The sequence below is a fragment of the Podarcis melisellensis genome, assembly GCF_964234715.1.
Source record: "Podarcis melisellensis genome assembly, chromosome: 5".
NCBI classification, from domain to species: Eukaryota; Metazoa; Chordata; class Lepidosauria; order Squamata; family Lacertidae; genus Podarcis; species Podarcis melisellensis.
The window spans coordinates 29,759,446-29,787,386 of record NC_138537.1 but is presented as its reverse complement, the minus strand read 5'-3'; the positions used below and the strand labels follow the sequence as shown (position 1 = coordinate 29,787,386).

The 27,941-nt window shown below is 42.9% G+C and overlaps 1 protein-coding gene across 13 annotated transcripts in view; it reads right to left on the bottom strand.

Moving 5' to 3' along the window:
• The window catches only part of DOCK10 (dedicator of cytokinesis 10), a 200,589-nt gene that overhangs the window by 92,533 nt on the left and 80,115 nt on the right, over nt 1-27,941 (bottom strand). For 6 of the 13 annotated variants that reach the window (XM_081910278.1, XM_081910282.1, XM_081910270.1 and 3 more), the window contains exons 2-3: nt 7,102-7,221; nt 3,348-3,437 (exon numbers count right to left, since the gene is read on the bottom strand). In XM_081910278.1, the coding sequence (XP_081766404.1) occupies nt 3,348-3,437; nt 7,102-7,221 (210 nt within the window). Of the gene's footprint in view, nt 1-3,347; nt 3,438-7,101; nt 7,222-21,074; nt 21,258-27,941 lie in introns of those variants that run through there. The other 7 variants (XM_081910272.1, XM_081910279.1, XM_081910271.1 and 4 more) reach the window with 4 other exon arrangements.

The following is a 27,941-nucleotide window of genomic DNA, read 5'->3' as shown; positions in this document are numbered from 1 at the left end:
GGCTTCCCATTGGCTGCCAATGGTGGGAATCCACCTATCCACATGTTTGGCAAGTGGAACAGGGAGCCCCAAACCAGCAGAGTGATGCTAGTGGAAGCTGGCAGGGCTGAATGGAGGGACACCTCTGCCAAATCCACCCTATTGCCCCCAAAATGTTACAAAATGATTTCAGGGTCAGTCACTCTATCCCAGCTTTGACTGTTTGCAAAAGTCTAATAACAATAACCTCCAATGTACAATTGCTGCAAGGAGGAACAAAATAAAAGCTTTGAAGAACAGTCTCTGTGTGATGAGGAGCACATTTATTAATTTTCTCCCAGTCATATCCCGCCTTTCTTCCATCATGGAATCCAAGGCAAATCCCACATTGTTCCCAAGAAGTCACCCATCCAGGTACGGACCAGCTCAGACCTGCTTAGCTTTTGCAAGGTAGCAGTCCCATGTGCCTGCAGACATAAATTATTATATTGCTAACTAGCATAGATAGATGATGATGATAGATAGATAGATAGATAGATGATAGATGATAGATGATAGATGATAGATGATAGATCGATCGATCGATCGATAGATAGATAGATAGATAGATAGATAGTGATAGATAACCAACCCAGCATATCTTTCCCACAATATTAGAGGCAATGGGTTGTGTATCTGGACAAAGTTAATTAAACCTGATGTCACCAAAGACTTAAATTAAATCTCATTGAACTAAATGGAAACAACATGCAACCAACTTAGTCTAGATTTGACCTAATGCGAGTTCTGCATGAAATGCTGGACTGGGATATAAGGGGATCAGTCCCTTGTGTGCAGATTAGCAGGTGGACAAGAACATTCCTAGCTCTGTCCCACCCCCCACCCCCCGGTGGTTTAGGTTTTTCTGAAAGAAAGCTGGTAAACATCTGGTCCATGATAAGTGTATATTTGATTAGCAGCAATGTGTACACACTACTATATGAGCCAATGAAAAAGCCCTTTCAGTGAGTTGGATAAGGATCAGAAAAGATCCCACACTTCATTCATTTTGTAGCTGGCACATGGACAAAAACTGCATTCTTAAGAAGGGCCAGTTTTCTTCTTTTCCACTGGCATTTCTCTTACTAGTCATTATAAGTGGGGGGAATGCAATAGTTACGCATGCATTGGAAGATCAACAGAGCATTAATTCTCGATAATATGCCATATTCACTCAAGCAATTGTAAATAGATACAGAGTTGACACATACAACTAACTACAGTTCTTGGACCTACAGTTTAATACAAAAGGGTTGCTTTTCTTCATAGAGATCAATACATCTAATGTAAACAGAACAAAAAGCACATTCAAATAACTGTAAAAGACTAGCTTAAAGCTGCAAAGCTAGTTATATGAAGAACTGTATCGTTTTTGGACAGCAGTGCACCACAGATGAGCACATGCAAGACGGGGCCCCCGCAAAGTTCAGATGATGTTCCAACAAGCTACTTCCTGCCAGACCACCCATCTATAAACTGGGCAGAGCCACATCTGAAAAATGGGGAAAAAATTATTGTTCCTTAGTAGGATCATGCCAGACTTGGATGACAAGTCTTTAAAAAGCGTGCTGATGATATGATGTTTTTCCTTGATACCATTATGGCATGTGTCAGCCAGGAAGGTTAGATTGGGGTAAGAATGGGAATCTAGACGACCCTACAAATGAAAGCTGGAAACATTTCTTGAATATACTCAGGTTAGACTCAGTTCCTTTTTCTTGACAACATGCCAGAGAAAGGGGATGTTACAGTGCCCTATTAGACCCCTGTAATAAGCATGGAAAAAAGACAAAAGAATAATTAATATAATTTAACCAAGATGGGTGTGGCATTTCACGAACTTCCTCTGCAATGCACAGCAAAGTTTGTGAAAGTGAAAACAAATCAAATATTATTCTAGCCAAGGTCCATGGCAAACCTGCAGCAATTGTACCAATAAAGCAAAACAGATCTATAATATGAGCCAACATTCATGATTTAAGAGAGAGGTTACCAGAGACAAGTGGCCAGTTGATGCAAGTTACATCATATAGCATTCTAAATATTGTTCATCATTAGCATGCAAAATAAATATCCATAACATTGAATAGGCATAAATGTAAAACCAGTTATTATATACTATTATGTATTTCCAGGATTTTTAAAAGTGAATGTATAGGAAAATGTGTCTCCACAGAACCTGAGGTTAAATTCCAGGAAGTCTGTCCTGTGGGTATCATCTGTAAGTAGGGCATACCACTTTGTGGCTCTGTTATATTTGGGGAAACAATATTTTCAATATCTTACTAATCATTCCATCAGGCACCTCAACTATATGGGCTGGAATAAAGGAATCCTTACATCAGCCTCCCAGAGCCTTCTATAACCTCCCAGAGCCCTCTATATGTTGTTAGACTAAAACTCCTACCAGACGCCAGTCATTGGTCATGTTGTCTTAGGCTGATGAGAGTTTTGGTCCAAAATATCTGAGATGCATCAGGTTGGGGAAGGCTGTCCTTCATTTCTGAGTGACCTTTATTACTGCTGATGGTAACAAAGCACATCCTTATTCTGAACCTTAGCAATACTTTCAGTCCCAGCAGAGGAAAGAAAAGCCTGGGCGCTACTAAATACTTTGTGCTGAGGTTTTCATTTACTTGCTATATATAGACTTGGAAATGGAAAGTGGAACAGTTTAAAGCCCTTATCCTGAGACTGTTCCATTAACCAAATTCCCATTGAAATCATAATTCCATCTCCCTGCATTTGTCATTGTGCTGCTGCTTTCACACTTCCTTTGGCTCCATGGAAGGCTTCAGTTTAAGCGACAACTTGCCAGTTCGCAATAATTTCCAGATAGAATATGTCATGTTCCGCTCTGAAAGTCATTGCTTTTCTAATAAAAGCAAGGAAGCCAGTGCTGGCTTTGCTACTGTGTTGAGTATCATGTTTCAACTCCCGCCTCACTTTTTCTGAAGATCACAACTGGAAACAGGATACTTTCCCAAATGGTATACTTGCTAAGTTAGGACAACAGCTACTCCACACTGTGTGGAGTAGTGATTCATGTGGAGGGGCCATAGCTCAGTGGTAGAGAATCTGCTTTCCATTCAGAAGGTCTCAAGTTCAACCCCTGATATCTCCAGCTAGGGATGGAATGTCCCCTGTCTGAAATCCTGGAGAGGCAGATACAATACAGTGTAGACTGTATTGGGCTAAATCCCATCAAGATGCTATTTTTCATGCCTTCTTGAAAGGCCATAACATTGTCTAATCTTTAATTAAAATAAAATCCACTGCAACAACGGTACCTATGTAAGGTCAAGGAGATAAAAAAAATGTTAATTTACCTCTTTAACAAACAAATGCTCTGCTTTTTGCTCTGTATCTTCAGAAACTGATGAATACAGTGTTCTTATTTCCCAGGGAACTGTGGCTATCTGCAATTAAACAAAAGAGATTCAAAATGTTTCAGCATTCTCATTTTAGTCTAATAGGGAAGTGGAACAGGGATCTGCTATATAGAGATGGATAACCTGGTTCTGAGACAAGTGATACAGCAATGGAGTCCTTTGCTTCCCCAACATCATAGCATTTGAGCTAGAGAATAAGACTCTCCAGTGGATAGCTCAGTCAGTAGAGCATGAGACTCTTAATCTCAGGGTTGTAGGTTTGAGCCCCACATTGGGGAAAAGATATCTGCATTGTAGAGGTTGGACTTAGATGACCCTCATGGTCCCTTCCAACTCTACAAGTCTATGAAACTGTTAAGAGAACAATTTGCTTCATCAGCTCAACATGAATTGTATCGGAGGGATGTTGATACCCCTGAAAGCAATTGCTACTTTCTGCATCCTGCTGAAAATGAATTTTCAATGAAATTGCTAAATATATTCCTTCTCACATATATCTCAATATCTAATAATGTTCTTTCACACAGAACTACCTGTTTATTGGCATAAACAGGGAACATTTTGTGAAACATCACAATTTCACAGCATGGTTGTGGGGATTAAGGAGCGGAACTGGAAAGTATTTTGCAAGGTAATGTGTTCTATATAAATTATTAGTATTTATGCAGAACATGTCACCAGGCAAAATGCTTTGCAATCCCCATTAATCATGTAATCCCCATAATCATGTTGTGAAATTGATTGTTATTATATTATTCAGCGTGATGGAGTACCTGTAGCGATCAGAGATGTGCTTTTAACCCATTGGACTTGGAGATGAAAAATGCCATCTCTGATTAAAGGAAGCTGGAAGGAAAACTGACAGCTCTACACAGCTTAGAGCAGGGATGGCCAATGTGTCATTCTCCAGATGTTGTTGGACTCCAGCTCCCATTATCCCTGGTTTATGAGCATGGCTCTAGCCCTTTCCCTGAAGAAAGGGAAACTCAAACAACAGAAGGCTTAAACCAAAGTCACTCTCTTTGAAGATTGACTGTAGTCAGGAACCAACTGCAAAGATTCTTTGGGGCAAGTTTGGGCTTGCGCATTGTGGGAGATGGGAAGAATCCAGGAGAAGTTGCCTTAAATCCCCAGTTCCTCTCTGAAGTTCAGTCTTGTATATTTCATGCCATGCGGATGTGGCATGAATGTGGATATGGATGGAAGGAGGAAGTAGTAACCACCAGTCAGAGAGACAAGGGGGCCAGGTGCCAAACATCTGGCAAGTTGGCCACACTGCTGTGAAAATTGTATAAACAAATGTTGTGGCTCCATTTATCAGGTTGGAGACAGAAATTATTCAGCTGTTTTGCTCAAATAACCCACTAAAATTCATGTTTGAAATGTATGGGCAGCTTGTGGATTAAAAGCTGTTGTTCTAATATGCACCACATTCTCCTAAATGAACAGATAATAACTTAAAAGGAATTCAAGACTCAAAATTTAGAAAGAACTGGGGTATGAAGAATCCTGTGCTCCTCTCAGTATTGTTCTTCAAGTTGCAATGAACTTCCCTTCTGAGAATTAGGCGTGCTCAGACCACTAGCTTCAAACTCTGCCACAAAAGTACTTCCTGTTCAGTAGAGCAATTGTGTTTCTAAACTGCTGCAGTTTGTATTGGTCTGAAATGAGTTGATTTTAGCATCTGACAAGGGCAGCAAATGGTTTGGGGTTGTAACAGCTCACATTTTTAAATGGAAACATTCTCTCACCAAAGGTTGTAGAAATGAAAACACAGCTCTAGAGAAAGAAACAGATCTGCACAGATCTTCATTTGGGGGAGCAGCCCAATACTCACAGCATGCCCAGGGGATGTAGCCCCCTGAAAGCAGTTGCTGAGCAACCTAGTCAATGCTCTCTGAGAAGCTCTGCTGCATGCCCATCTCAGAGACATTGGCCATCATGCCAGATCCCCTCTCCAATGAGCAATGGGATACAGTGGTACTTTGCAGTCTTATAGCATGCCATCTCTATTTTTTGTGATTCAGAGTTACTACGGTTGCTAAGCATGGAGGATAAACAGAAATTCTCATGAGTTAGAGAGGTTTACTATGGCAAAGTAAGATTGCACCTCAACTGGAAACTGGCTGAGCCTCCCTAGAGAGATGCATCTCATGTTCAGATCTCTTGATTAAAAGATGAGGTGGCTGAAACTCATTGCCTGCTATTATTAAAATGCCCCACTTTCAATGCCTTCTGGTACAGAATGAAGCAAAAGCCTATACCATTTGTGATAACATTTCAGCACCCAAAACAAACTATTTAATGAACTAATTTGCAAAATGGCTTGAATGAACTGCATGGGATGGGATCTTGACCTTGAATTGGATTGACCTACCACAGATGGAAATGCTTTTTCCCTCCACAGGCTTTTGATTACCTGGTTAAGTGGTTAGGTGTGTGTGTGTGTATCCCAAAATTTACTTGAGGGGAAATTGAAGCAAACCTGCCAGAGAGAGAGGATCCATCTCAAAAAGCTGACAGTTCATTCTAAGGGAAGTGTTCAGATTGTTGGACCCTGTACCCTTCTAGCAAGGCTTTGAGAAAAGAATCCCCTTCTTTCACATTTGGTATCACAGTAGTGGGAAAGAACCCACAACTTTAACACCGGTGTGAAGGTTTTCCAACACTAATCTCTGAAGCTCAATACCTTTCAGTAGGCAGTGAATTAGTTAGCTTATGAGATGTTTTATTTTCCTAGGCTAAGTACTGCGGGAACAAATAATCTTCTAGTTTGTCCTGAATTTAAATGCTTCCGTTTCAAGATCTGTAAGTCATTATGCTACAAAAATGAAAACTAGTGAACCGAGCTGAAACCTTGGTCCAGAAGGAGAAGAATTATTTCTCATTAAGTACAATGGATTACTGGGCTATGACAATAAGTACAGGCAAAATGTAATCTGAGTGGATAAACACCACACCATAGGAAGAGCGGTTATACCCAGTGCTCAACCACGCTTGCCACTGTTTGTGTGGCACTTTCCTCTTGTGACCATGATGAGCTACTGGTCTTCCATCCAACTTTGAAGCTGTGGAGGTGGACAGAGGATCATCCTGGCAAATGTGCCAAAGCTGGCTGGAAGGCTGAGGATTGTTTGACAGTGATGTGGGCCAAGGATCCTGGAGGGTCTAACCAGCAGGGAAGTCTGGTGGGGGGAGTTCTACACCAGTGCTTAAAATTACTCTTCCAGAGGCGATCCCAATGAGCTACGCTCCTCAGTATCCCCTTCCCTTGGGGAAGCCCTGGGGGAGTGTCTTGGACATTGATGCGTGAAAGTGTTCAAGCGGCAACACCCAACTTAGCAGGGAAGTTGCTGTGAGAGATGAAGGGTGCATTTGGTAACTACATTTGGCTTTGAAACTAAAGAACAGGTTTTTGCTAGGAAAGGAGCTGGACAAGGGGGAAACTGCCTGGACCCCTGCTTAGAAAGCACAAGTCAAGTGGAAAAATACCCAGCCCTATGCTTTCTAGAAACAGGACAAGCAGAACGATGGACATGCCCTAATATCCATGTATATTTCTCATTGGGTTTAAAAGTTTTCTGATGTAGAGCTACATTGCTCTCTTCTGCTATAAGAACTGGTCCAGCTTAACCAGGAGCTCTAGAGGGAAAATGGTGTTGGGTGAGCTCTGGCTTCATTTGTCGCTTACCGAAAAATCATCATCTGGGAACAAGATGAGTTCTTTGAGACCGTCGTTTTCAACAGTCTTCTCAATTTCCCCAATGACAGTTTCATAATCCAAAGGTTCTAGAAGTTTGGGTTTCTCCTGCTGATGAAACAGAAACAAGACGCAAGAACAACATTAAGCTGAGCTGACATCTTCTCCGGAGCCTCAGTTTCTAATATATAAACAATATACACACAATATGAGACCTGCTGTTTTCATGCACAACAAGATGTGCTGAGAAAAAGCACAAACCGAGACAAAAGCATCATCGGCTGGTCAAAATGTTCATTATTAGCCTGATTAATCCCGGATAGTTAGCTTGCTCAAGGAGGGGTGGTGGATAATTATAGCATGTGGAAATAATATCAAATCATCCTACACATCCTACACACATCAACACATTTAACTCAGGAACTTGTCCTTTAAAATAAAAAAAATACATACGTAATGCCTTATCACAGCTCACGGGCAATATTCTCAGTAAATTTGCTGCAGAACAGCCTGTTGTAATTTCAAATGTTTCCCTGAGCTGCACACTTATCCCCCCCCCCCCCCGGCCACATGACTCTTTTATGCTTGGACACATTTTAAATTCATGTGGCTTACTAGAAATAGAAATAAAACGTACTATTGCTCTATTTAACTTGGCATTTATCCTGATCTCTTTGTCAGGATAAAGTATTTTTCAGTCAGCCCTATTCCATTGCCAGTCAGAAGCTGGACTATATCTTCATAAGCCACCGTGAAAGCATTGTTATTGCTGAAGTGCAATATTAGCCTTTTTTAAAAAAAAGTGCTCAGGAGAAGCAGTCAAATAAAAGGTAATGTAATAATAAAATGTGTGTAGGGGAGGGGTTATTCTTGTTTTCATTATGTATTTTGTCTTTTCTATCTTCTATTTTTATGTTGTGAACTGCTCTGAGATCTAAGGATAAAGGGCAGTATACAAATTTAATAATAATAATTATTATTATTATTCATGTGACACACCCACACCAGCTGGAGAGCCCACTAAGTAGGCAAATGAGTTTGAAATGTAAGATTATGGCTACAGTCCTAACTCTCCTTCACCTGGAAGGAAAACCCATTGAATTCGGCAGAGTTTACTTTTGAGTATACATAGCTAGGATTTTGCTGTCCATGTCAGCTGGGTAGTGGTGATCATGCCCATTGCTATGTTGCACTAGGGATGGCTGGGCACATGAATGCAGACGATCCCCACACCCTCTCCAGCTTGGGCTTGGGCTTGACTGTTTGGTTGCAAACTTTTGGATGTGAAAAGGAGAACAAGGGGTTGTTATGACCTGTTGAAGGGGCCCACAAATAGGTCAGCAACTAAGGCCTTGGTTCTGAACACAGTTGGACTGAAGGAAAGGCATGGGGGGCTGGTAACCATACAGCTTGGCTTAGCTACCTAGGTCAGCCAAAATGCGTGGTCCTCTAGGTGATGAGTCAATGTGGAACCACAGTCGGGGAAAATATTTGACAAACCATAATATATGCAGATCTACCACACAGAAATCACTGGGTGAAGTATTTGTCTCATCTAAAAAAAAAACAATTGCGTGGCAAGGCCCCCAAAGCAGCCCCTCGTTGGAATAAAATTCACACTGACACAGAAATTTGGTTTAAGGTTATTGGGCAAAATTTTAGGCCACAACTTTATTGATTACAGAAATGTGAGTGGTATTGGCTTAGGCATTGGCAAAGGACTATATCGGATTCCTGCCCCCTTTGCAGGAAGTCAGTAAGGGTAAACCACCCAAAGAGGAAGCCACATCGGGGGAACCCGCCTGTAGCTCTCCTCTGTGTTCCCAGAGGCCTGGCATGGCCCTAGCCCCTCAAGTGGACTTCAGACAGGATCCAGGCCCTGGATTCCTTTAATGGAATACCCTTGGCTGACCTCCCCTCCCAAATCAATGAGCCAATGCCTAACCGCCAAACCTTACAAAGTTGAGACGATTGCTAAGAGGTAGGTGAAAACCAAGTGACCAGTGCCAATCTGCCAAATGGAAAAATTCCTACCTGGCCCCCGTCCCAAGACAGATGACCAACCAAAGTCCAAAGCAAGGCCAGAGGACATCTAAAATAAAGGGTGGGTGGGTGTTCGGCAGTGCGAAGCAGGTGCTTGACACGCGTCACGCTGCCATTTTATATCCCCCCATGATCACCCCACACAAAAGTGATTGGCCAAGAAGCCAAGGTGATCTTGGCGCCACCCTGGCATGATGGCATTACTCTGACCATGCTGGGGGGGGGGGAGGAACCGGCCTGGGGGGGGGGTCTACCGGCAACCAGGACCATCCTTAAAGATGATCCCACTTGCCTGCAACTGAAACTGCATTTGTGTTAACAGAGCTTCCCCACCCTCTCTTCCACCCCAACCCCTGGAGCAGATTTGGGGGGTGCATGGGGTGTGTGGGGGCTGCTGCAGGAGGGGGAAGTTTCATTGTACAAACAGAAGTCTATCGAGCAAGCAAAACATCCACTCTACAGTTTGTTTTTATAGGACTGAACACAGTGCTATTCAGGCACCTAAATTCTTTGAACAACAAAAAACACAGAGAGAAGACTTTTGAGGCACTTCAAATATTTATCTGAAGTTTACCGAGGTAATGTGAGGTGAGTACGCAAGCCTTATTCAAAATACAGTATTCAAATAAGATATCTGATAAAGGAGATAGTGAAATCCTACCAATTCAGTTACACTAGAATGGTCCCTAGCGTTTTAGCTGACTTCTAAGAAGTTCTAAGATCAAGGTTACTGCGGGTGTTCTGGGTGTGATGTTGCTGTCTCAAAGAGCATTAGTAAAGAAAAGTTGCCAGTATTATATTACAAACTTGAAAGCAATGGGATAGAACGCCAAGCAGGGAAAGTGCAAACTGTACAGAAATCTTGATTTTGGATGGTCATTGTATTAGCTTATGCAGCAAAGAGAAACTGGTTTTACTGAAGTTACTCCATGTTTATGAGGTTCACATTTCTTACTACTACAGCACATTTTGTCTGAATCTTGTCTATATTTTCCCTTTGTTTTTCTTACCCTTGAGTTCTGTGTCCCTATTGCCAGTGCAAAAACATTCTACCCCCCTGGTATTACACTGGTGCCACCACCATCACAACTTGTGAAATGAGGCAATTGTTAGACTTCCCATGTGTTGGTTCAGCTATGTTTCCCAAAAACCCCAGAGTCATGTACTGGACAGTTCTAAACTGGATCTTGTAGAGCCATTCCAATGCTGCATAGTATATTACTTCCTCTAGATAAGTATATTGTTACGAAGCCTTATTTTACCAGAACTGTAGTAATGGACAGTTAAGGAAAATTCATTCATTTTAAACCAATGTGATTTTTAGTATTAAGTGATCCAAACCTATCCAAGAATATTTCATACTATTATGTGAACCACTTAGATTTTTGTTTTGTTTTTTGGAGGGAGGGGATTAAGCGGTATATAAATCTTTCCAAGTAAATAAAATATCCTATATACTCTATATGCTTTGGCAGAAGCTTGGCAAAAATGGCACTATAACACAAGGCAAGTGGGGAATAGCTTTGCACACTTAGTCCAACTACCTTTAAAGGGCAATTTGATAGCACAAAGCTCACAAATAGCTTCAAGATGGCTGCTGTCTGATGTGGTGCTTGTTCATGTACTTCAGAGAAAGAGGGAGCTGAATTCATGATGTTGATGACCAATTGCATGGAAGCCCTACATAATGCAATTTCTCTTTCTCAACATATGGATTGCGGTGGGGGGGGGGGGGGAGAGAACGGGGCCAGTGATTCCCAGACTTGCTCCCACCCACTTCATGGACCACTTGAAAATTGCTGCAGGTCTTGGTGGGCTCACTTAATGATTTTCCTGCCTGTTGTAGCAATTGTGATTCCATAGAATTCAAACTGTAGTACAATAAAATACAACATAAGAAATAAAAGAAGCAATTAAAAATGCAATTGAAATCAATATGATGGGCTGTCTCTCATCTATAACCACAAATCCACAGACACCACAGACCACCAGAATGAAATTTACAGGCCACAGTTTGGGAACCCCTGAATTTTGTTTCAGAAATGAGGTGGGGGATCGATATCTGAACTCCTCCCTACGTTCCCAGTTGCAGGACCCTAAATAATCAAGAGTTCTAAAGTTCAGGATATGCAGTCTGAGTAGTGCTGATTTCATTCTTTGCGTGTTGAGGTCCCCAATCCACCCCCCAAAATAACTCACAACGGACACGTAATTTTGTTTAAGATTTTTGGCATGATTTTGGCCACAACTTTATTAAAATACAAACTGTGAGTGGTTGTTTAGGCATTGGTTAAGACTGGGGACAGAACTGGCTTCCCGGCACCACCGAAAGTCAGTGCGGGGGAAAGCAAGTCGGGGAAGAATTGGAGCTGAGACACAGACCCTCAACTCTCACCCGCCTGCTCCCCGAAGGCTTGCCGGCCCTAGTCCCATTCCAGGGATTGGACGAAAAGATGGCAAGCCCCAGGATTCCTTTAACGGAATTCCCTTTCCACAGCAACCATGGAGGGGCAGGCCCAGCCTATCCTGAACCCCTCCACGGAGGGGTAGGCCCAGCCTATCCTAACCCCTCCTCCACCAGATTTATAACCAATGCCTAACCACAACCTTACAAGTTGTGATGATTTGCTACGCAGTAGGCAAAAACCACCCAGCCAGCCAATTTGCCAGGTGGAAAAATTCCTACCAGGCCCCTGCTCAAAGGCAGACGACCCCATGACAGGCATCGCAAGGTCAACGCAACAAACCCCTTATTCTAGGGCGGGTGGGTGGGTGATCCGTTGCACGCAGCAAAAGAGAAAGTACAAGGCTGCGTGCAGAGTATTTAAACCTTTTACCCCTCCCACCAAAATTGCAACATAACTTTTGCCCCAGCAACTCGGCAATCCAATCAATGCCCCCTGGCCATCTTAGAGAACTTACCCAGCAACAAAGGGGTGGCTCAGTAGACCCCACCGCAACACGTGCTCTCCCTGAAGGAGAACACGCTTTGCAGAGAAAATTGGTTGTGATTTGGCAAACAAAGCCCTGCAATTCACTTCCCTTCTCCTTGCATTTTGAGAGGTTTTCTCTATGTTTGGGATGGAAAATCCTGATAATTTTTGCTACCATTTTATCTCTGCACCAAGATCCTTGGGATAAAAAGCAGTCAGGAAAGTCTTACAGTGTTTGAATTAGTGCATTTCTTTCTAGCAATGTATGCTGGGAGATTTGTAATGGAGCTTATTCTAATTTAAAGCTCCAACAGTCTCAGGATTGTCTCGCCTGAATTTAACTTGTCTAGCTCTCCTGGAAATGAACCAATTAGGCAATCTCTGTGCCAAGGCTGAATGATGCAGGATTGGATTTTAATAGTGCTGTTTTGATATTTGCTAGCTTAAATGAGTAATGAATTACGTTAGCGAGATGCAGATGATGTGACTATAAAAAGAGGCACTCACCAGCAAGCTCCTACTATTACACCCAATTTCTACAGACTATTTATTCACTAGGCTGCAAAATGGAGCCTTCCATATTCATTCTCAATAGACAAGCTATCGTTAACACGCACCTGGGTCTGAGCTAGTGCCAGAACCAAAGAGAATTCCCCCTACAATTTACAGCTGTTATATATGCACTGGCTTCAATGTTATGTAGCTTGTTAATGATTAAATCAAGTCCCACCTCCTACAACTTCTCATTGTATGTTCCAGTCACAGCGCTGTGGCTCTTCCAGCAATGATGACTAAAAATATCCTCATAATTGATTTCATAGAAGCAGACACAGTGCATCCATAGCTTGCCTGAGGTCCCAAAATTTGACCAGTCTCAGAGAGCTCTTCTTTGGAGCAATGGGGCAAAACAGCACATTCAGATGCAATGCAAGTTGACTATAACCTTTGAGTGCTTGGGGGGCACATTTTGCAAGATGAGTGCACATTAGAGCTTTTTCTATCACATTACTATCCTACAGGTTTTGTGCAGAACCTCTGAATTGCTTTTTAGCACCTAAATTAAAAGCCTGTCTTGAAAGCCCACAACTGCTGAATAGGAATCAAACAGAAAAGCACCAGTGAGCACAATCTGTCATTTGAGTGTGTGTTAAACCTCATGCTGCCTTGTAATTGTTATGTTCTATTCCTTGTGTGGCAGCCACAGAAGGGCAAATTGCCTTGTTGGCCACAGTCCTCAAAGCTTCCTACATGGGACTGCTGGGGAGCAGGATAGTGAGAGGTGGCAGAAGACTGGTTGATCCATAAGCCATCCTAAAGTTGACATTTTCATAGGGTGATAACCAAGGGAAAGGAACGGGAAGAGATCACAGCTATAAATGGAGTTTTTTGAAACAGGTCATAGGTCAGGGACCCACCTTTAATCCCTAAAGCTTTACAAATTTGGGTAGGCTTGCCCAAATAAAAATGTTTTTAGCAGATGTCAAAAACAGTGCAGCAAAGGTACCCACTTAATGTCAATGCGCAGGGAGTTGCAGAGTGTAGCTGCTGCCACACAGAAAGCGCAACTCCTTACAAATGCAGAATGGACGTTGTGTGGTAGAACTTGTCCATGCAAGATGTAGGAAAAACAGCTGGTTGGAGGGAGGCAGCTGGAGGCTATCTGCTGTGACTACTTATGTGATGAAAAGCCACAATGGAATTTGTTGCCACAAGATGTAATGATGGCCACTAGCTTAGGTGGCTTTAAAAGAGATTAGACAAATTCACAGAGGGTGGGTCTTTCAAGAGCTACTACTGCTGCATTGTATAATGATCCATAATCAGAAGGAGGGTACCCCTCATACCAGTTGTAGGGGAGCAACAGCTAGGTAGGGTTATTGTCTTTATGCCCTGGTTCTGGGATTCCCAGAAAAATAGGGTTGGACAATGTGGGAAGCAGGAAACTGGGCTAGATGGAGCTTTCCTCTGATACGGCCAAGCTTTTCTCATATTCTGGCGCCCTTGTATTTAGAGAGAGCATAGGTTTTTTATAGCATGACTCAGAAATAAGTCTCACATGTGAAGTTAACTGGGTGCAGGACAGAATAACAGAGTCAATCTGACACACTATGACCCTGCAGGGAACACTCATGCTTCTGTCTGCCCATGCGCCCAATGAAAAAGAAGAGACTGACAGAAATCCCCGAGAGAAAGTAAAACAGAAACAAGGTGTATTTTACTGCATAGAGTCCAATTTCACAAGAAGCTTCTAGCAAAATCATGATGAGGTAGCTGCATAGGCGCCGACTCCATGGGGCCTGAGGGGGCCCGAGCCCCCTCAATAATTTTTTTTGGGGGGCTCAGCCCCCCCAATAATCTCAGGCGCCCCTCCAGCAGAGCGCCGCCGCCGTCCCCTGCCTCCTCCCCACCTGCTCCCTCGCCAGCCAGCCAGCCAGCCACGCGCCCTAACCGGAGAGCCCCGCGCTGTTTCGCCGCTTCGCAGCACCACTGCCGGGAGGAATTTCCTTCCTCCTGGTGGTTTCAGCCCCCGCGAGAACAGGGGAATCCCGACCGGCCACGCCTCCGAGCCAGCCAATCGGCTGGCTGGGGGGCGTGGCTTTCCCTATTTAGGGCCGGAGCAGAGGGGGCTCACCCTCTCTTCTCCGGCTAGCCCCCACGTTTTCGGAGGTTCCTCTGAGGTTCGATACTTGACTGGGCCGCCCCTCCCCCAGCCCAAAATGCACAGGGAGGTGCGGGCTGCATGCCTCCTGCCCTCCCTCCCGAGCAAAAGCTCCACCCAATTTCCTTTGGAGCTGATTAATAGGCGCAGCACGCTCTCCCCTATTCGCTCACGAGGAGGCGGCGCCACTTTATTTGCATATTCATGAGCTTATTTATTATTCATGAGCTTTCCCGGGGCCCCCCCCCCAATATTTTTTATAAGTCCGCGTCCCTGGGTAGCTGGAAGACAAGTCACTTAAACCCCCACCCATAAATGCAATAAACTTGATCTACTCAGCATTTTCAAGATCAGCCAAACAGCCAGCTGTACAATACAAAACAAACCCTCCATAAATGGCCCGTTCAAGAGGAAAAAGCCTGCTGCTTAGTTAAGCGTGGCTTCCTATGGAGACATTTAGCCACTCAGTTTGCTTTTTCCAGTGCTGTATCCAGGCTAGTCTGTTGCAGCATAAGCAACAAAAGAGTACTTTAATGACCCACACACTTTATTGCAGCATAAATGTTTGTGGGCTAAAATCCACTTCAACAGGCGCATTCTGGTGTTCTGATGAATATCTAATGAAGTGGACTCTAGACCACAAAAGCTTGTGCCAATGAACATGGTTAGTCTCTATGACCTTTGGTTGTTTCAGTTTGCTTCTCTGTGGTGTGTACATTTAAGCTATGGTTGGGTGGGGGTGGAAAACAGGACCTTTGAGCAGTAGCATGGGCCCACTTGCTGGACCTTTAAAGGAGGCCCTTTAAAACAGAAGCACAGCTGAATATATTTTCATTTCTGTTCTAGGCCCTTTGTGGTTGTGTAGACTGCGGCTAGATCACATCCTTAAAATTTAGCTTGTCACCAAGAAGTGAAAATATGGCAGTTGTAACACAGAGGTACCCTAACATGAAGGCACAGAGTGGAGAAAGCTCCTCCTTTTCACCCTACTGTGCTTTATGGGCCAAATACCACAAGGATTTGGCAGGCTTTGAACATTGAACATTGAAAAAATTCTGAAGTATAGTTAAAATCCTGCCAGAGTATTCAAGGGTGTGATATAAAGACAGACTGTTTTAAGTGTAGAATACTGCCTGATTAACGAAGAGGATCAGACCTGAAGGTTGCAAATCAGCCAATGGTTGAGAGCTATACATAGTTTCCATCCACGGAAGCTGATATATCCAACCAACTTCAGAGCGTCTGTTACTTACACACACAAAAAGGAATAAAAAAAGATGAAATATACTTCAGCATTTCAGAACCAAATACGTTTTCATCTGCCATGAGTTTTTTGTCATATGAGTTTCCAAAGACCATAGGAAGCTGCATTATATCACATCAGGCCATAGGTCCATCTAGCCCAAGGGTGGGGAACGTTTTTGCCCCACCCCTTTTTCTCTCACCCCCAGCAGATCAACTTTGATGGAGCCATCCACCTGTCAATATTTGACACCATATTGATACCTTGTCATCTTGCCCACCTGTCAAAGTTGACCTACTATGGGAAAGGTGGATACTGCCCAACCAGCATTGAGTTCCCCATTCATCAGCTGATTTTGTAAGCTTCCGCTGCACCAGCCATGTCCCGGGAAAACTATTTTGTGCGCTTGAACCAAGAAGGACTGAACTTTGCGCACTTCAGCCAGTGAGTTATTAAATCCTGCTTTATGTAGACATAGCTCTACCTGCCCCATATCTGTTCTCTACCTGCTCCACATGTGATGCTGTAGCTCAAGGAAAACAGTCTTACAAGCAAAATGAGCAGGTCTGGTGTCCCAGGTTTCACCTGCAGACTGGAGGTTCCCTACTCCTGATCTAGCCCAATCTTGTCTACAACAACTGACAGTGATTCTCCAGTTCTCTGGCAGCAGCCTTTTCCCAATGCTTCCTGGAGATGCCAGAGATTGAACATGGAATTTTATGCATGCAGAGTAGTTGCTCTACCACTGAGCTTTGGCCATTCCAACATTTCTCCAATGAAAATAGGGATGTCCATGAGGCATATTAACCAATCAAGAAGGTAAGGTATGTTGATTGGGCTGAGAAACACCCAATGTGGGAACTCTGTGATCAGATAATTTAGCTTTTAAAAACAAACAAACTTTAAAGCCACTCCATTTTTTTTTATCAGAGCAGCAGCAAAGGTACTTAATAACTTCTATTTCAGGTAATTCAAATATAAATTCCATTCATTTCTATAATTTCTATTAACATCACAATCCTCTACATTTCTGCTCAGCCCCTTTGAATTCAAAGGGATCTCATCCCAGGTAAATGAGCCCAGGACTGCAGCCTAAGAGGCCATCAAAGGATTCATAGAATCATAGAATTGTGGCTGCCTATTATAATCCTGTGTCCTGGCACAGCAAATATTCTGTAAGAGCACATGGTTAAGATTGCCCTAAAACTGCCTGGTGAATTTTGAGATCATATGAATGCTTCTTGAAACTTAGAATTATTTCTGACAACCTGAATTTGATAGAAGACTGTAGGGAAGCTGCAGGGATGGTAGAGCTAAATTGAATATGCAATTGTCACATCACACGAGAATAAGTGGAATTGATAGGAGCATTTCATAGCAAAAGTTTTAAAAAGTGGGGAGCGAATTTCAAGTGCAAATAGATTTAGATGCATACTACAATAAAGAAAAATAGTTGTAGTTGCAAGTTGCAACCAGTTCATAATTTAATGCCATCATCACTAACATCTGCTTACACCAGTGATTGCCAAACTACAATTGGGACTACAATCCCATCATCCCTGACCATAGCTAGGAATGATGGGAGTTGTAGTCCCCAAACAGCTGGAGGGCCAAGTTTGGCCATCACTAGCTTACAGTGAACACGCCCCCTTAAACATTAGATGCCAGGATAATCATCCTGCAATCTATTCTGAACACAGGAGAGGTGCAAAGAGCTTCTCTCTATAAGCAAACATGGCAGTAGCCAATTTGAGTGCCTTTCCCCCCATTGATGGGTGGGGGCTAGTGGGTTGATGGGGCAGCATACCTGGACCATTCTGTGATTCTGTCTCTTTTTATGCACTTCCAGTTGTGGCAGCAATTTGGATTATTCCACACCTGGCCCACCATAGCAGCCACTGGCACCCATGCCATCTTCTTAGCCTTAAAAGACTGGTGACCCTTGCCTCAAATCAACATTTTTCATTAGTGTTAACGAAAGAAGAAGCCAGTACCAGTTCGCCACAAAGTGGCAGAAATGAATTAGGGATGATTTATTAGATGTTATGACACAGTAATATTATAAAGCTGATTTCAACAAAACTAGGGAACGATTCTGAATTATGTATGCATTGTATGGTAGAAGTCATAGTCACCTTCACTGGGGCTGGTCAGTGCATCCTGGCCTTACAGAATACAATGAGGAAAACTGCAGCTGTTCTGGGGAGGATGGAAGACTCAACTGTATCCTGACAGCAGAAATGCCTTTGGGACAAGTATTTAGTGTGCTCCAGTTGTGAAATATTGGGTGGGAAGGCATAGGTTATGAACTGCAGAAGTGAAGTCAAGGGAATCCATGTTTCAAGCACTTTTCTGAAGGCAAAACAAGCCACTGAGAAATGCCTGAACAGGACAGCAGGCCACAGTGACTGCAACTTACTTTAATCCAAACTCAAAGATGCAGGGAGTAGTGCCTTCCTGTTTTAAGCAGCCACAGTTTACAACAGCTCAGCTCATGTTGCATATGAAATCAGAACCACCAATGTTATTAAAAGCAACAATTTTATTTTAGTGCTCCAATATTTTGTTTTTAAATCAGAATGTGGCTTTCACACACACACACACACACACACACACACCACATACAAAATATTATTCTTGGTGCAGTCCTACCCCTGTGTAACCCAGTGCTCACTCACTGAGAGGTGATCCAGTCATACTGATGTATTAATCTGATCTTCTGATTTGTGTATTTTTAACTTGTTTTGTGAATATATTTATATTGTTGATTTCATGCTGTTGACTGCCATGTTATCCCCCCCCCCTTAAGTTTGGCAGTGTATGCATTTTTGGCAAATAAATGAATCCTGTATATGTACTTTCAAACTAGCAGCTCTGGAAGGAAACACACATTCTGAATTAAGGTACCCACCCAGCCAATTCAATGGGGATTGATAAGTATTCTGATGGAAACAAGGCTGCACACCTGCATATGGTATCTGAAGAAGTGTGCATGCACATGAAAGCTCATACCAAGAACTGACTTAGTTGGTCTTTAAGGTGCTACTGGAAGGATTTTTTTTTGTTTTGACTATGGCAGACCAACACGGCTACCTATCTGCACCTGCATATTTGTTAGTCATCTTCCACACAGAGACCTTCCCTGCTAGATCAGGGTGCCCTGTTTCTTCCAAAAACTCTCCAAAAACCACTATTTGCAACATTAAACTAGAAGCTACAAATGAGTTTCATTTTGCTGCATTAAATTAGATTGATCTAGGATGCTCGTTAATTGGCAGTGAGATATTTCCACAATAAGAATGAGGCAGATAAGATGTCCCAAATCGTACGCTGACCTGATAAGATCGACAAAATAAGACTGATCAAATAAGGTCGACCAAAACATACACCACTATTTATTTTTCAAATCTTCCTGATGAAAATGAAGAGACATTTAGAAGCAGGGCAGTAGGTCATCAGCTCCCAAAAAACGCCTTAATATTCTGTCTAGAAACCCAAGTCCTGAACCAAGGCTCACCGTATTATGAGACAATATGTATCTTGTCAAAGATTCAAAATTCTTTTTAGAATAAGCAGATAGAATAGTAACCACGGGAGAGGGGAAATGATCTGTTGAGGGCCACAAAGTCTCAATTCCTGGCCACAATTGTACAGACCTCTAACTATGCCCCCAACAATCCTTGCATATCTTAGCACAGGGACAGAGGAAACTGCCATACCAGATCTGCTTATGATGCCCATCTACCTTGCAATTATCTACTCTGAGTAACAGTGGCTCTCAAGAACCTCTGATAGATATTTTCTCCATCATCTTTCACCCAGTCTCTTTGATGCAACAAGCCAAAGATTAAACATGGGATTCCTGGGACTGGACATGAGAAAAACATGTATTCCTCAAGTGAACATACTGTCTCTTTAATTTCTTGCACATTGATAACACAGCATTTGCAGAGAGGGGTATAAGCCTTTCCCCCTAACCATTTCCCAAACATTAATCAATTCTGACACTATCTTGTTCATCCCTCCTGAACCTGCCACAGCACTTTAGGAGAGGGTTTAATGCCACCACCACCCCGTCATTGCCTCAGCATTTATCTCCTTTCCCATTAGGGGAAACTATGCTTCTCTAATGATAGAAAGAGCAGCTGGAGGGAGATTTGCATCAGGAAAATTGCACGGGGAAAGGGTTAACTATTGCCAGTGTCATCATGCCAACCAAACTGGGGAGGGGCTGTCTCTGTGGCTGCTGTTTTAAACAAAAATGACAAAGAGGGGAGATCTAATCCCCAATCATCAAAATCTTTTCTGGTTTGACCTAGAGACTATTACCAAATGCCTCCGCTTTCTGAAGCTTCTCTTGACAGGCTTAAGTAATTGGATCTTCCTTTTGCAAAGAAACCATGAAAGCAGAAACACTTTAAAGATGCAAAATTCTGTGCCAGGTCTTGAATTAAAAACAAGCATGATGAACGCACACAACAGGGGATAAAGGAGCAGCACTTTCCAAAGGCCTCAGTTCTCAAAGGATGTATATCAGGAAGGAATGGTGCTTTAAAGCTATTGTGTATCCAGGTGGAAGATGTAACATTGTGAAAATCAGTCTGCTTGGCCAATTGCCTGGCTAATAACCAAGATTGAAACTGTACTCTTGTAATGCAACATTTATCTCCTTTGACAGATTAGCATTTCGATGTCATAAACACAAGCAAGGCAACAATCTGAAATAATAATAATAATAATAATAATAATTTTCCCCATATTGTCTAAAGCCAGACCAATCTAGATTATTAGTTCCCTCTTTCTTTTTCCTTGAAGGAACAGGAAAATGAGTGATTCTAAACCCAAGATAAGATGAAAAACTAGATTCAAGCTAATTTTGTTCTGTAACATTCAGACAGGATTAGAATCATGATATGCTGTTTGACTAGAAATGCAGCCTCCAACTTTATCGTGTCAATTGGTTTTGTACACAGATATTAACTAGCTCAAATTCCGCTCTCTCCCCTATCCGTAGAATGGGGAACTTGCATAAGAAAAGAACTAGATAAAAGAAAAGGAAAGATATATTTATATATATAATACATACGCAGCTCAACCTGTGGATTTCTCCTTGATTTACTCGCCTAATCGTCCTTTTCCTCCTCCAGAGTTCACTGGCCTCCCTTTTAAATACTTTCCCTCTAAAACTCATGGTGTCAGTAGGAGTCCTGGCAGCATATTCCTTTAACCTTTTGGCTACACCAACTTCAGAGAAGAGAAGAAACTTAGCTGTACTGTCTGAAGGGGAAGTATAGTATGAGCATTTACTGCATTCACAGAAGCTGCATTTTAAAAAAAGCCCCAGCACCCTCGGTTATAACTCATTACTTCCTGTGAGCTATAAAAAAGATGGTGCTTCAGTGAACCGCAAATAAAATCTTAGTGGGGATGACGCCTTAGGCACAATATTTCCCTTTGCAGACCCACTCATAAGAAAATCCTGTTTCAGTTAAGGAACTCTGATTAGAAGAAACCTGGTTACCCCAAACTCACACCATTGCTCCACCCAATTAGCAATTTCAACTTCGGTAAGGGGCAAGCAAGCAAGGCTTCCCTAGGAAGATGGAGACATTTTCTAGAAGAAGCTCAAATCTTCCATGACTAGGAGGTGGAAACTGCATGGAGGGTGTCAACCAGGGTTTGGGAAGAAAATCAGATGGCATTTGAAGGTGAATGGACTTAATTCACACTTTCCAAAACCATGTGTGAACTGAATCGCAAGCATCCTTTGAATTTCACACATTTCTGAATGCAGCTCTCCAGCCAAGCAGTGGTGTTGCATCCTTTGTTGGTGCCCAGGACCCCCCGTGTCTGTGTGCACACCAGGTGGGACCAGGGACTGGGCATGGAGGGTGAACAAAACCTGCTGCACAGGCACAGGGCATGGAGTATGGCAGTCACATACCAACATTGGCAGGGCAGCCATTCAGAGAGAGGGCCTGGGACACAGCGGCAAGGCCAGGCCAGGCTCTGTGGCCCAGAGACCCCTGGTGGCAGGCAGGACAGAAATCCCTGCATGGGGGCACCTGGTTCACACCCCCTCAAAATCATGCACCTGGGGCTACTGCCCCCCTGGCCCTTTCCACGCTACACCCCTGCAGCCAAGTAATTTGCAATATCTCCTTCCCTTTCCAATTCCAATTCAACTGACTTACTAGGGGCCTGTTTCTATCAATTTTCTTTTCCTGTTTCCAAACTCTAGTTAATAAGAGCTGCCTTCCTTTATTTCTGATGCTTACAGTCACCCTTGAAAGCAACACCAGCAACTACACAATCTAGCAGATCCCTATCCAAGTAGAACCCATTTAAACTGCTTTGGGAGGATCATTTATCTGAAAAGGTGATTTAGGAATGGCAAAGTAAAGTAACAAATGAGTTTTAAATGGCGAGAGACCCATTCATTGCTCATGAAATAGGTTAGATAGCGATTGCAGGGAGGGAGGGATGGATAGGTGGTAAGCAAGCTTTTTACTTTAGCTAAATCTAGACTTAACGCAAGACCTAGATCCCAATTGCCACTCACACAAGCCAAGAAGGAAAACAAATGAACAAAAACACAAGAGCACTGGACTTTTGCCCTCCAGACATTGATGAACTACAATTACCATCATCCTTGGCTATTGGCCATGCTTGTTGGGGCTGAGAGGAGTTGCAGTTTAATAACTTCTGGAAAACCAAAGGTTTCCCACACCTGCTCTAGCAACTGACAGGAATGTCCAGTGATGCTCCCAAGCCTCAGGAGAGAGAGAAAAGCAATATAATCTCAAAAGTTAGCAATGTTAGTTTGGGTCACTGGCTGCTTAGTAAAAAGTCTTACATTTTAAATAATTAGCTAAAATGATGTATATAAAGAATGCTGAACAATTGCATGTATTTTATATAGTAGTATTTCTCTTCCTAACCTCTCATTGTAATCCAGATTGCCATCATAATGTCAACTTCAGCAGGAAAGGAGAAACAAAATTTTGGAAAGGGCTATGGAACTTTGGGAGGAATGAATTCTAGGACAATGTATGAGAAACGAAACAGATTTGGGTTTCTATTCGTCAGTTGTATGACTGCTCTTTCAATTTGTCTTTTTTTTTTTAAGTATTGCTGTTCTGAGAACCTGATCTGAAAACCGAATCTAGAAAGTATTAATGGTGACTCATTTTAGAGGAAATTCCACTCTGCACATGTTTGAAGCTAATTTTTGTTCATGGTGTACATATCGTTGAGCTGGGCCCTGACATACGAAATGATCGCCACAATGATGCTCTGAATCTGGAGTGAAAAATGTCTGCCTGACATTGCAATATATTCATGTTCAACATTGTGCTGGAACCAGTAAAACCTTGGTCTCCGTCATGTCCATTCTCTCGCTTAATTTGCTACAAGAAGATCTTTACAATACTTTACCTGTGGCAGGGGGTTGACCTAGATGACCTTCCAAGTCCCATCCAACTCTTATCATTTTACGTGGATGGTACTGGTCACCAGTTGGGTATTTGTAATGTGCAATGGTAGCCTCAGTTGAACAGACTCCATGAGGTTTTTTTCAGTGAACAGACAATTTGGAACTTGGGTCCACCACTCTGGCACAAACTCCAAATCCAGCTCCATGGTAGTGGTGAAGGTGGAGCTAATCACAGGATAGGATACCATGCCATTTAAATATTGCCTAAATAATACACTCATTAAGGGCACAGCCCTTAACAGCTGCAATTTCTGGGAAATTTCCTGAAGCTCGGGTAAACAAGGAAAGCCCTTCACACAGCATATTAAGCCAAAAGGTTTCTTGAAAATTCAACATTATTTCATCAGATATTAAATTGATTAAATGACTGGGTTACACCTCAGGCAATGCCTTACAAAACAAAAATGTCTTCAGTAGTTGCCTAAACATCATCACACCAGACACCTGCCTGATTTGGGCTGGTAATTAATTCCAGGGAGCTGCAGCAGCAGCAAAGGCTGGATTCTAGCAGTGGCTAAGCACAACCCTGCGTGGTCATCCATGGAAACAGAGGAGCAACCCCCCCCCCCATTACTAATCCAAAAACACTCAGGTACAACACTACAAGCTGAATATGCTCACCCGTTTGCCACACAATAGATCTTGCTGGTTGATTACAAAAAAAAAATTCCCACAGCTCTTCATCATGTAGCAAATTGTTGCTGATTGTAGTAACCTGATTGTTTGCAATACCAAGGTATCAAATCTTGTTTTGGCACTATAGCTAGACCTCTAAAAGGGTTGTGCTGAATTATGAAAGCTTCTATTTTGGGGACCAACAAAAATGTTGATTGCAGTTCTGGTTTGATCTTACAGAAATTATCTTCATTAAGGAACTCTCTAAAGGCCAGTCACGTTTTGCGGGTGGCTGTTGGAGGAACGGAAAGTTACTGTCCTTCCTTACTCAACTCCATCACTATCAACCACACAGTCTCTTTCCAGTAACTAAGCAGACAATCTGTACTTACAGTACCCCTATAGCCATCCCTTGCATTGGCAGCGGCCTCATTGGTTAATGGAAAGGCAAAAAGAAATGGGTGAAAAGTTCTTCTCCCACTCTCACATGGCCAAGCAGCCACTAACATGGACACAGCAAAGGGCAGTCCTATTTCTTCCAATTCTGGACCTGATGCCCAGTGGTGTGGACAGAGATGGACCATTGGGGCTCACTCAGCAAAATCATCAGGAAAGGCCCCCCAAAGCAGCAGAACTAGCTTTCCACATTTTGAAGCAATATATATTAATATCTGAGGAGCCCTCTCCCCCACCTCCATACGACCATTAAGTCCACATCACTAAATTACCGGCACCTAACCACACCATTGCTGATGACCCAAACTAACCACAGCCTCCAGACCCTGAGTTGGAAGACAAGGGACAACTTCCTCCATCAGGCAGAAGCATTTGGGATTGGCATGTTTGTGTGCAGAAATTCTCTGCATTGCTTCCTTCCCACCTATACATTTAAAGCACTGGGATACCACTTAAACCGGTTACAGTTTCCCCCACAGAATCCTGAAAAGTGTTGTTAAGGGTGCTGAGAGTTGCTAGGAAACCCCCATTCCCCTCATGGAGGTATAATTTCCAGTTCCCTGGGAAGAGGGATTGTTAAAGTACTCTGAGAAGTGTAGCCCCATGAGCAGAATGGAGGGGGTATCCTAATAACTCTCAGCATCCTTAAGAAAGTACAGTTGCCAGAAAACTTTGGCGGAAGCCATGACTATTTAAAGTGGCATGATACTGCTTGAAGTGTACTGTGCAGATGAGGCAATAATGGCCATTCTTCCAAATACTGGAAGTGCTTTCAAGAGGAATATTGCTCCCTTCAGTATATCCCTCTCTCTGGTGGCCAAATCACCCAATATGTTTTCCCTACACACAGTATTTTAGTTTCCCCACAAGAATGTGAATGGCAGCTATTTGCTTCCTTATAAGAAGTAATGGCATAGACTCTGCTTCTAGTGCTGTCCCGGTATTGGAAATTGGATTGTGGTTCTGGTACAGGCCCTGGCCAACCCTCATCCTCTCTGCCTGTGTATCACCAGGAGCAGGACATAAAACACCTTTCACCCTCACACAGCATGACCACTGGTTGGAGATGATTAGAACCGTAGTCTGGAGGACTTGCTTGCTTGCTCTGAAGACTTGCAGAAGAGTGGATTCACTGTACTCCCACTGAGTGAAGTACTGAAAGGCAATGGCGTCTGGCAATAAAGAATGGAAAAGAAAGCAAAAGGTCTTTGCCAAGCTATGCAGACATTCCCAGTGACTACCAAGGAAGAACCACAACATTAACAAAGTTGGTATTTGTCCTTGTTTTCTCTCGTACCACCAACACTGGCGGCGTTCTGAAAACTTCTCGCATGACACTCTGAAAAGAACTGCCAAGGCGAAATGTCCCTGACAGACTCAGGAGTTAACACAGGATCCCTCAAGCCCTGCTGACTTCACTGAAAGTAGAGATTCTTTTTTCAGTAGCTGGAAAGGACATTGGACATTATCTGCAACACTTTATCTCAGGAAAGCATGCTAAGATTTCCTTGCCCCTAAAATACCTTTGCCATGCAAATCTCTCTCTCTCTCTCTCTCTCTCTCTCTCTCTCTCTCTCTCTCTCTCTCTCCACACACACACACACACACACACACACACACACAGACATTTGGTTCAAATTGTATAAAGACGAAGAATGCTGTTGTTGCAAATAGCCCTAATGGAAGACAACATAGCTCCAACTCTGCCCTGCCTCTCCAACAGAGAAATACGGTAAATATGCTTTGCCCTTAAAGGGAATTTACAAAGCAAGGGAGGCTTTTGTACATTGGCCAGAGAACACATTGTTTTGGCCCAAACAACCACTGTAATGGCAAGATAAATAATTGAACTTCATCCAAATGGCTTCCACCTAGCAAACGAAGCTGAGACTGTTTTGTCTTCTGCTTTCAGCTTCAAAATGGAGAAGGAATTCTGCAAGTGCAGCCGTTAGTGAAGAGCAATAGCAAAGTCCCACTTCCCTCAGTAGATATATAAAGCCATACACTTTAAAATAAGTGGAACCAGATTTTGAACAGGATCGATATCCCAATGAAGTCAGTGGCAAAGCACCATTTGAGCAGAACAGATCTAGATTTAAACACACACAAAGAGAGAGGATATCTGGATGGTTACACACTGAACAGATGCTTGGCACTGGTTTAGGTGAGCCGAGAAGGGCAAGTTGGTTTAGAAGAGGAAGAGGCAACTTTAAGGCTTGCAAAACCAAGGCTGAGCATTAAGTTACCACCTCCTTAAAAAAAAAAAATTGACGATGGGTGTGCAACACATGGTGTGTGCATGACGTCACAGGTGAGCAACGTGTGCAATACTGGGGCCCCTCAGTACTGGGTGCAAGACTGCACCTCTACATCCCAGCAAGTGAAAAGTGGGTGGTGTATGGCTTCATCTTGCAATCATAAATTGCTTTCTCCCTGAGTGTAAGGACAGAAATATCCTCAAATCCAACAGTCAAGTTTAGGAGCAATGGTGCCTTTTCATGCTTCTAGTCGATGAAGCATGCTTTGACATGGTAACATCCCCAAATGTTAAACTCCCCAATTTTGTTTCGAGGATAAAGACAATCCTGTTTAAATATCTGCATACTTCTGCATAAAGGTTGCATTACTGGGCAGGATTAGGTCATGTGAATTAATGTGCCCTCATCAGTGTCACATCTCAAAAAGATAGCTCCTGTTCTCATGCCCTTTTGGTACAGCCTGGATGGAATCTAGAAAACCCTCCAAACCACTTCTTTCTGGGTTATCCTTAACCTCAGATTTAAGGAAGATTATGCATACATGCTCAAGAGTCTAAAAGTCTTGGGTGAATAAAAATGGTGTTCACATAGAACTAGTGCTGTGCCCTATCCTGCATGTCTTCCTAACAATTTCACACCAAGTAATAAGATAGGAATATGCATTTGAAAATGAAACCGTTACTTTTCAAGGGGCCATGGGCTGTTTGTGACTATAGCCTCTTTCATTCTACAAATCATCAGCACTCTGCAGCCTTCCTGGGTGTCCAGGTTTCAATCAAAGCCCAGGGGGAAGACATGAGGCATGGGGCTTTTTTAGACGAGGAAGAACTAGGAGCCAGGGAGACTGTAGAGCACTGGATAAATGCTTACTGAAAAGAAAAACCATTATGTTTGGTTGAAAATTACTGACATCTGTGTCTCAAATAGTGGTGGAAGGTTTGTCCATCATCCCCCAGAACCCACTGGACCTTGACATATGATATCCAATTGAAGGACCAACAGTTCACTGCTCATTTTGTAGCTTTCAGCAGCAAAGCTGCCTGTCCAATTTCCTTTATTTGCAGCAATCTGTGAAGCATCTGCATCTGAGTCTCCAGCAACCACAGAAGCTGCACTCTATGCAAAATAA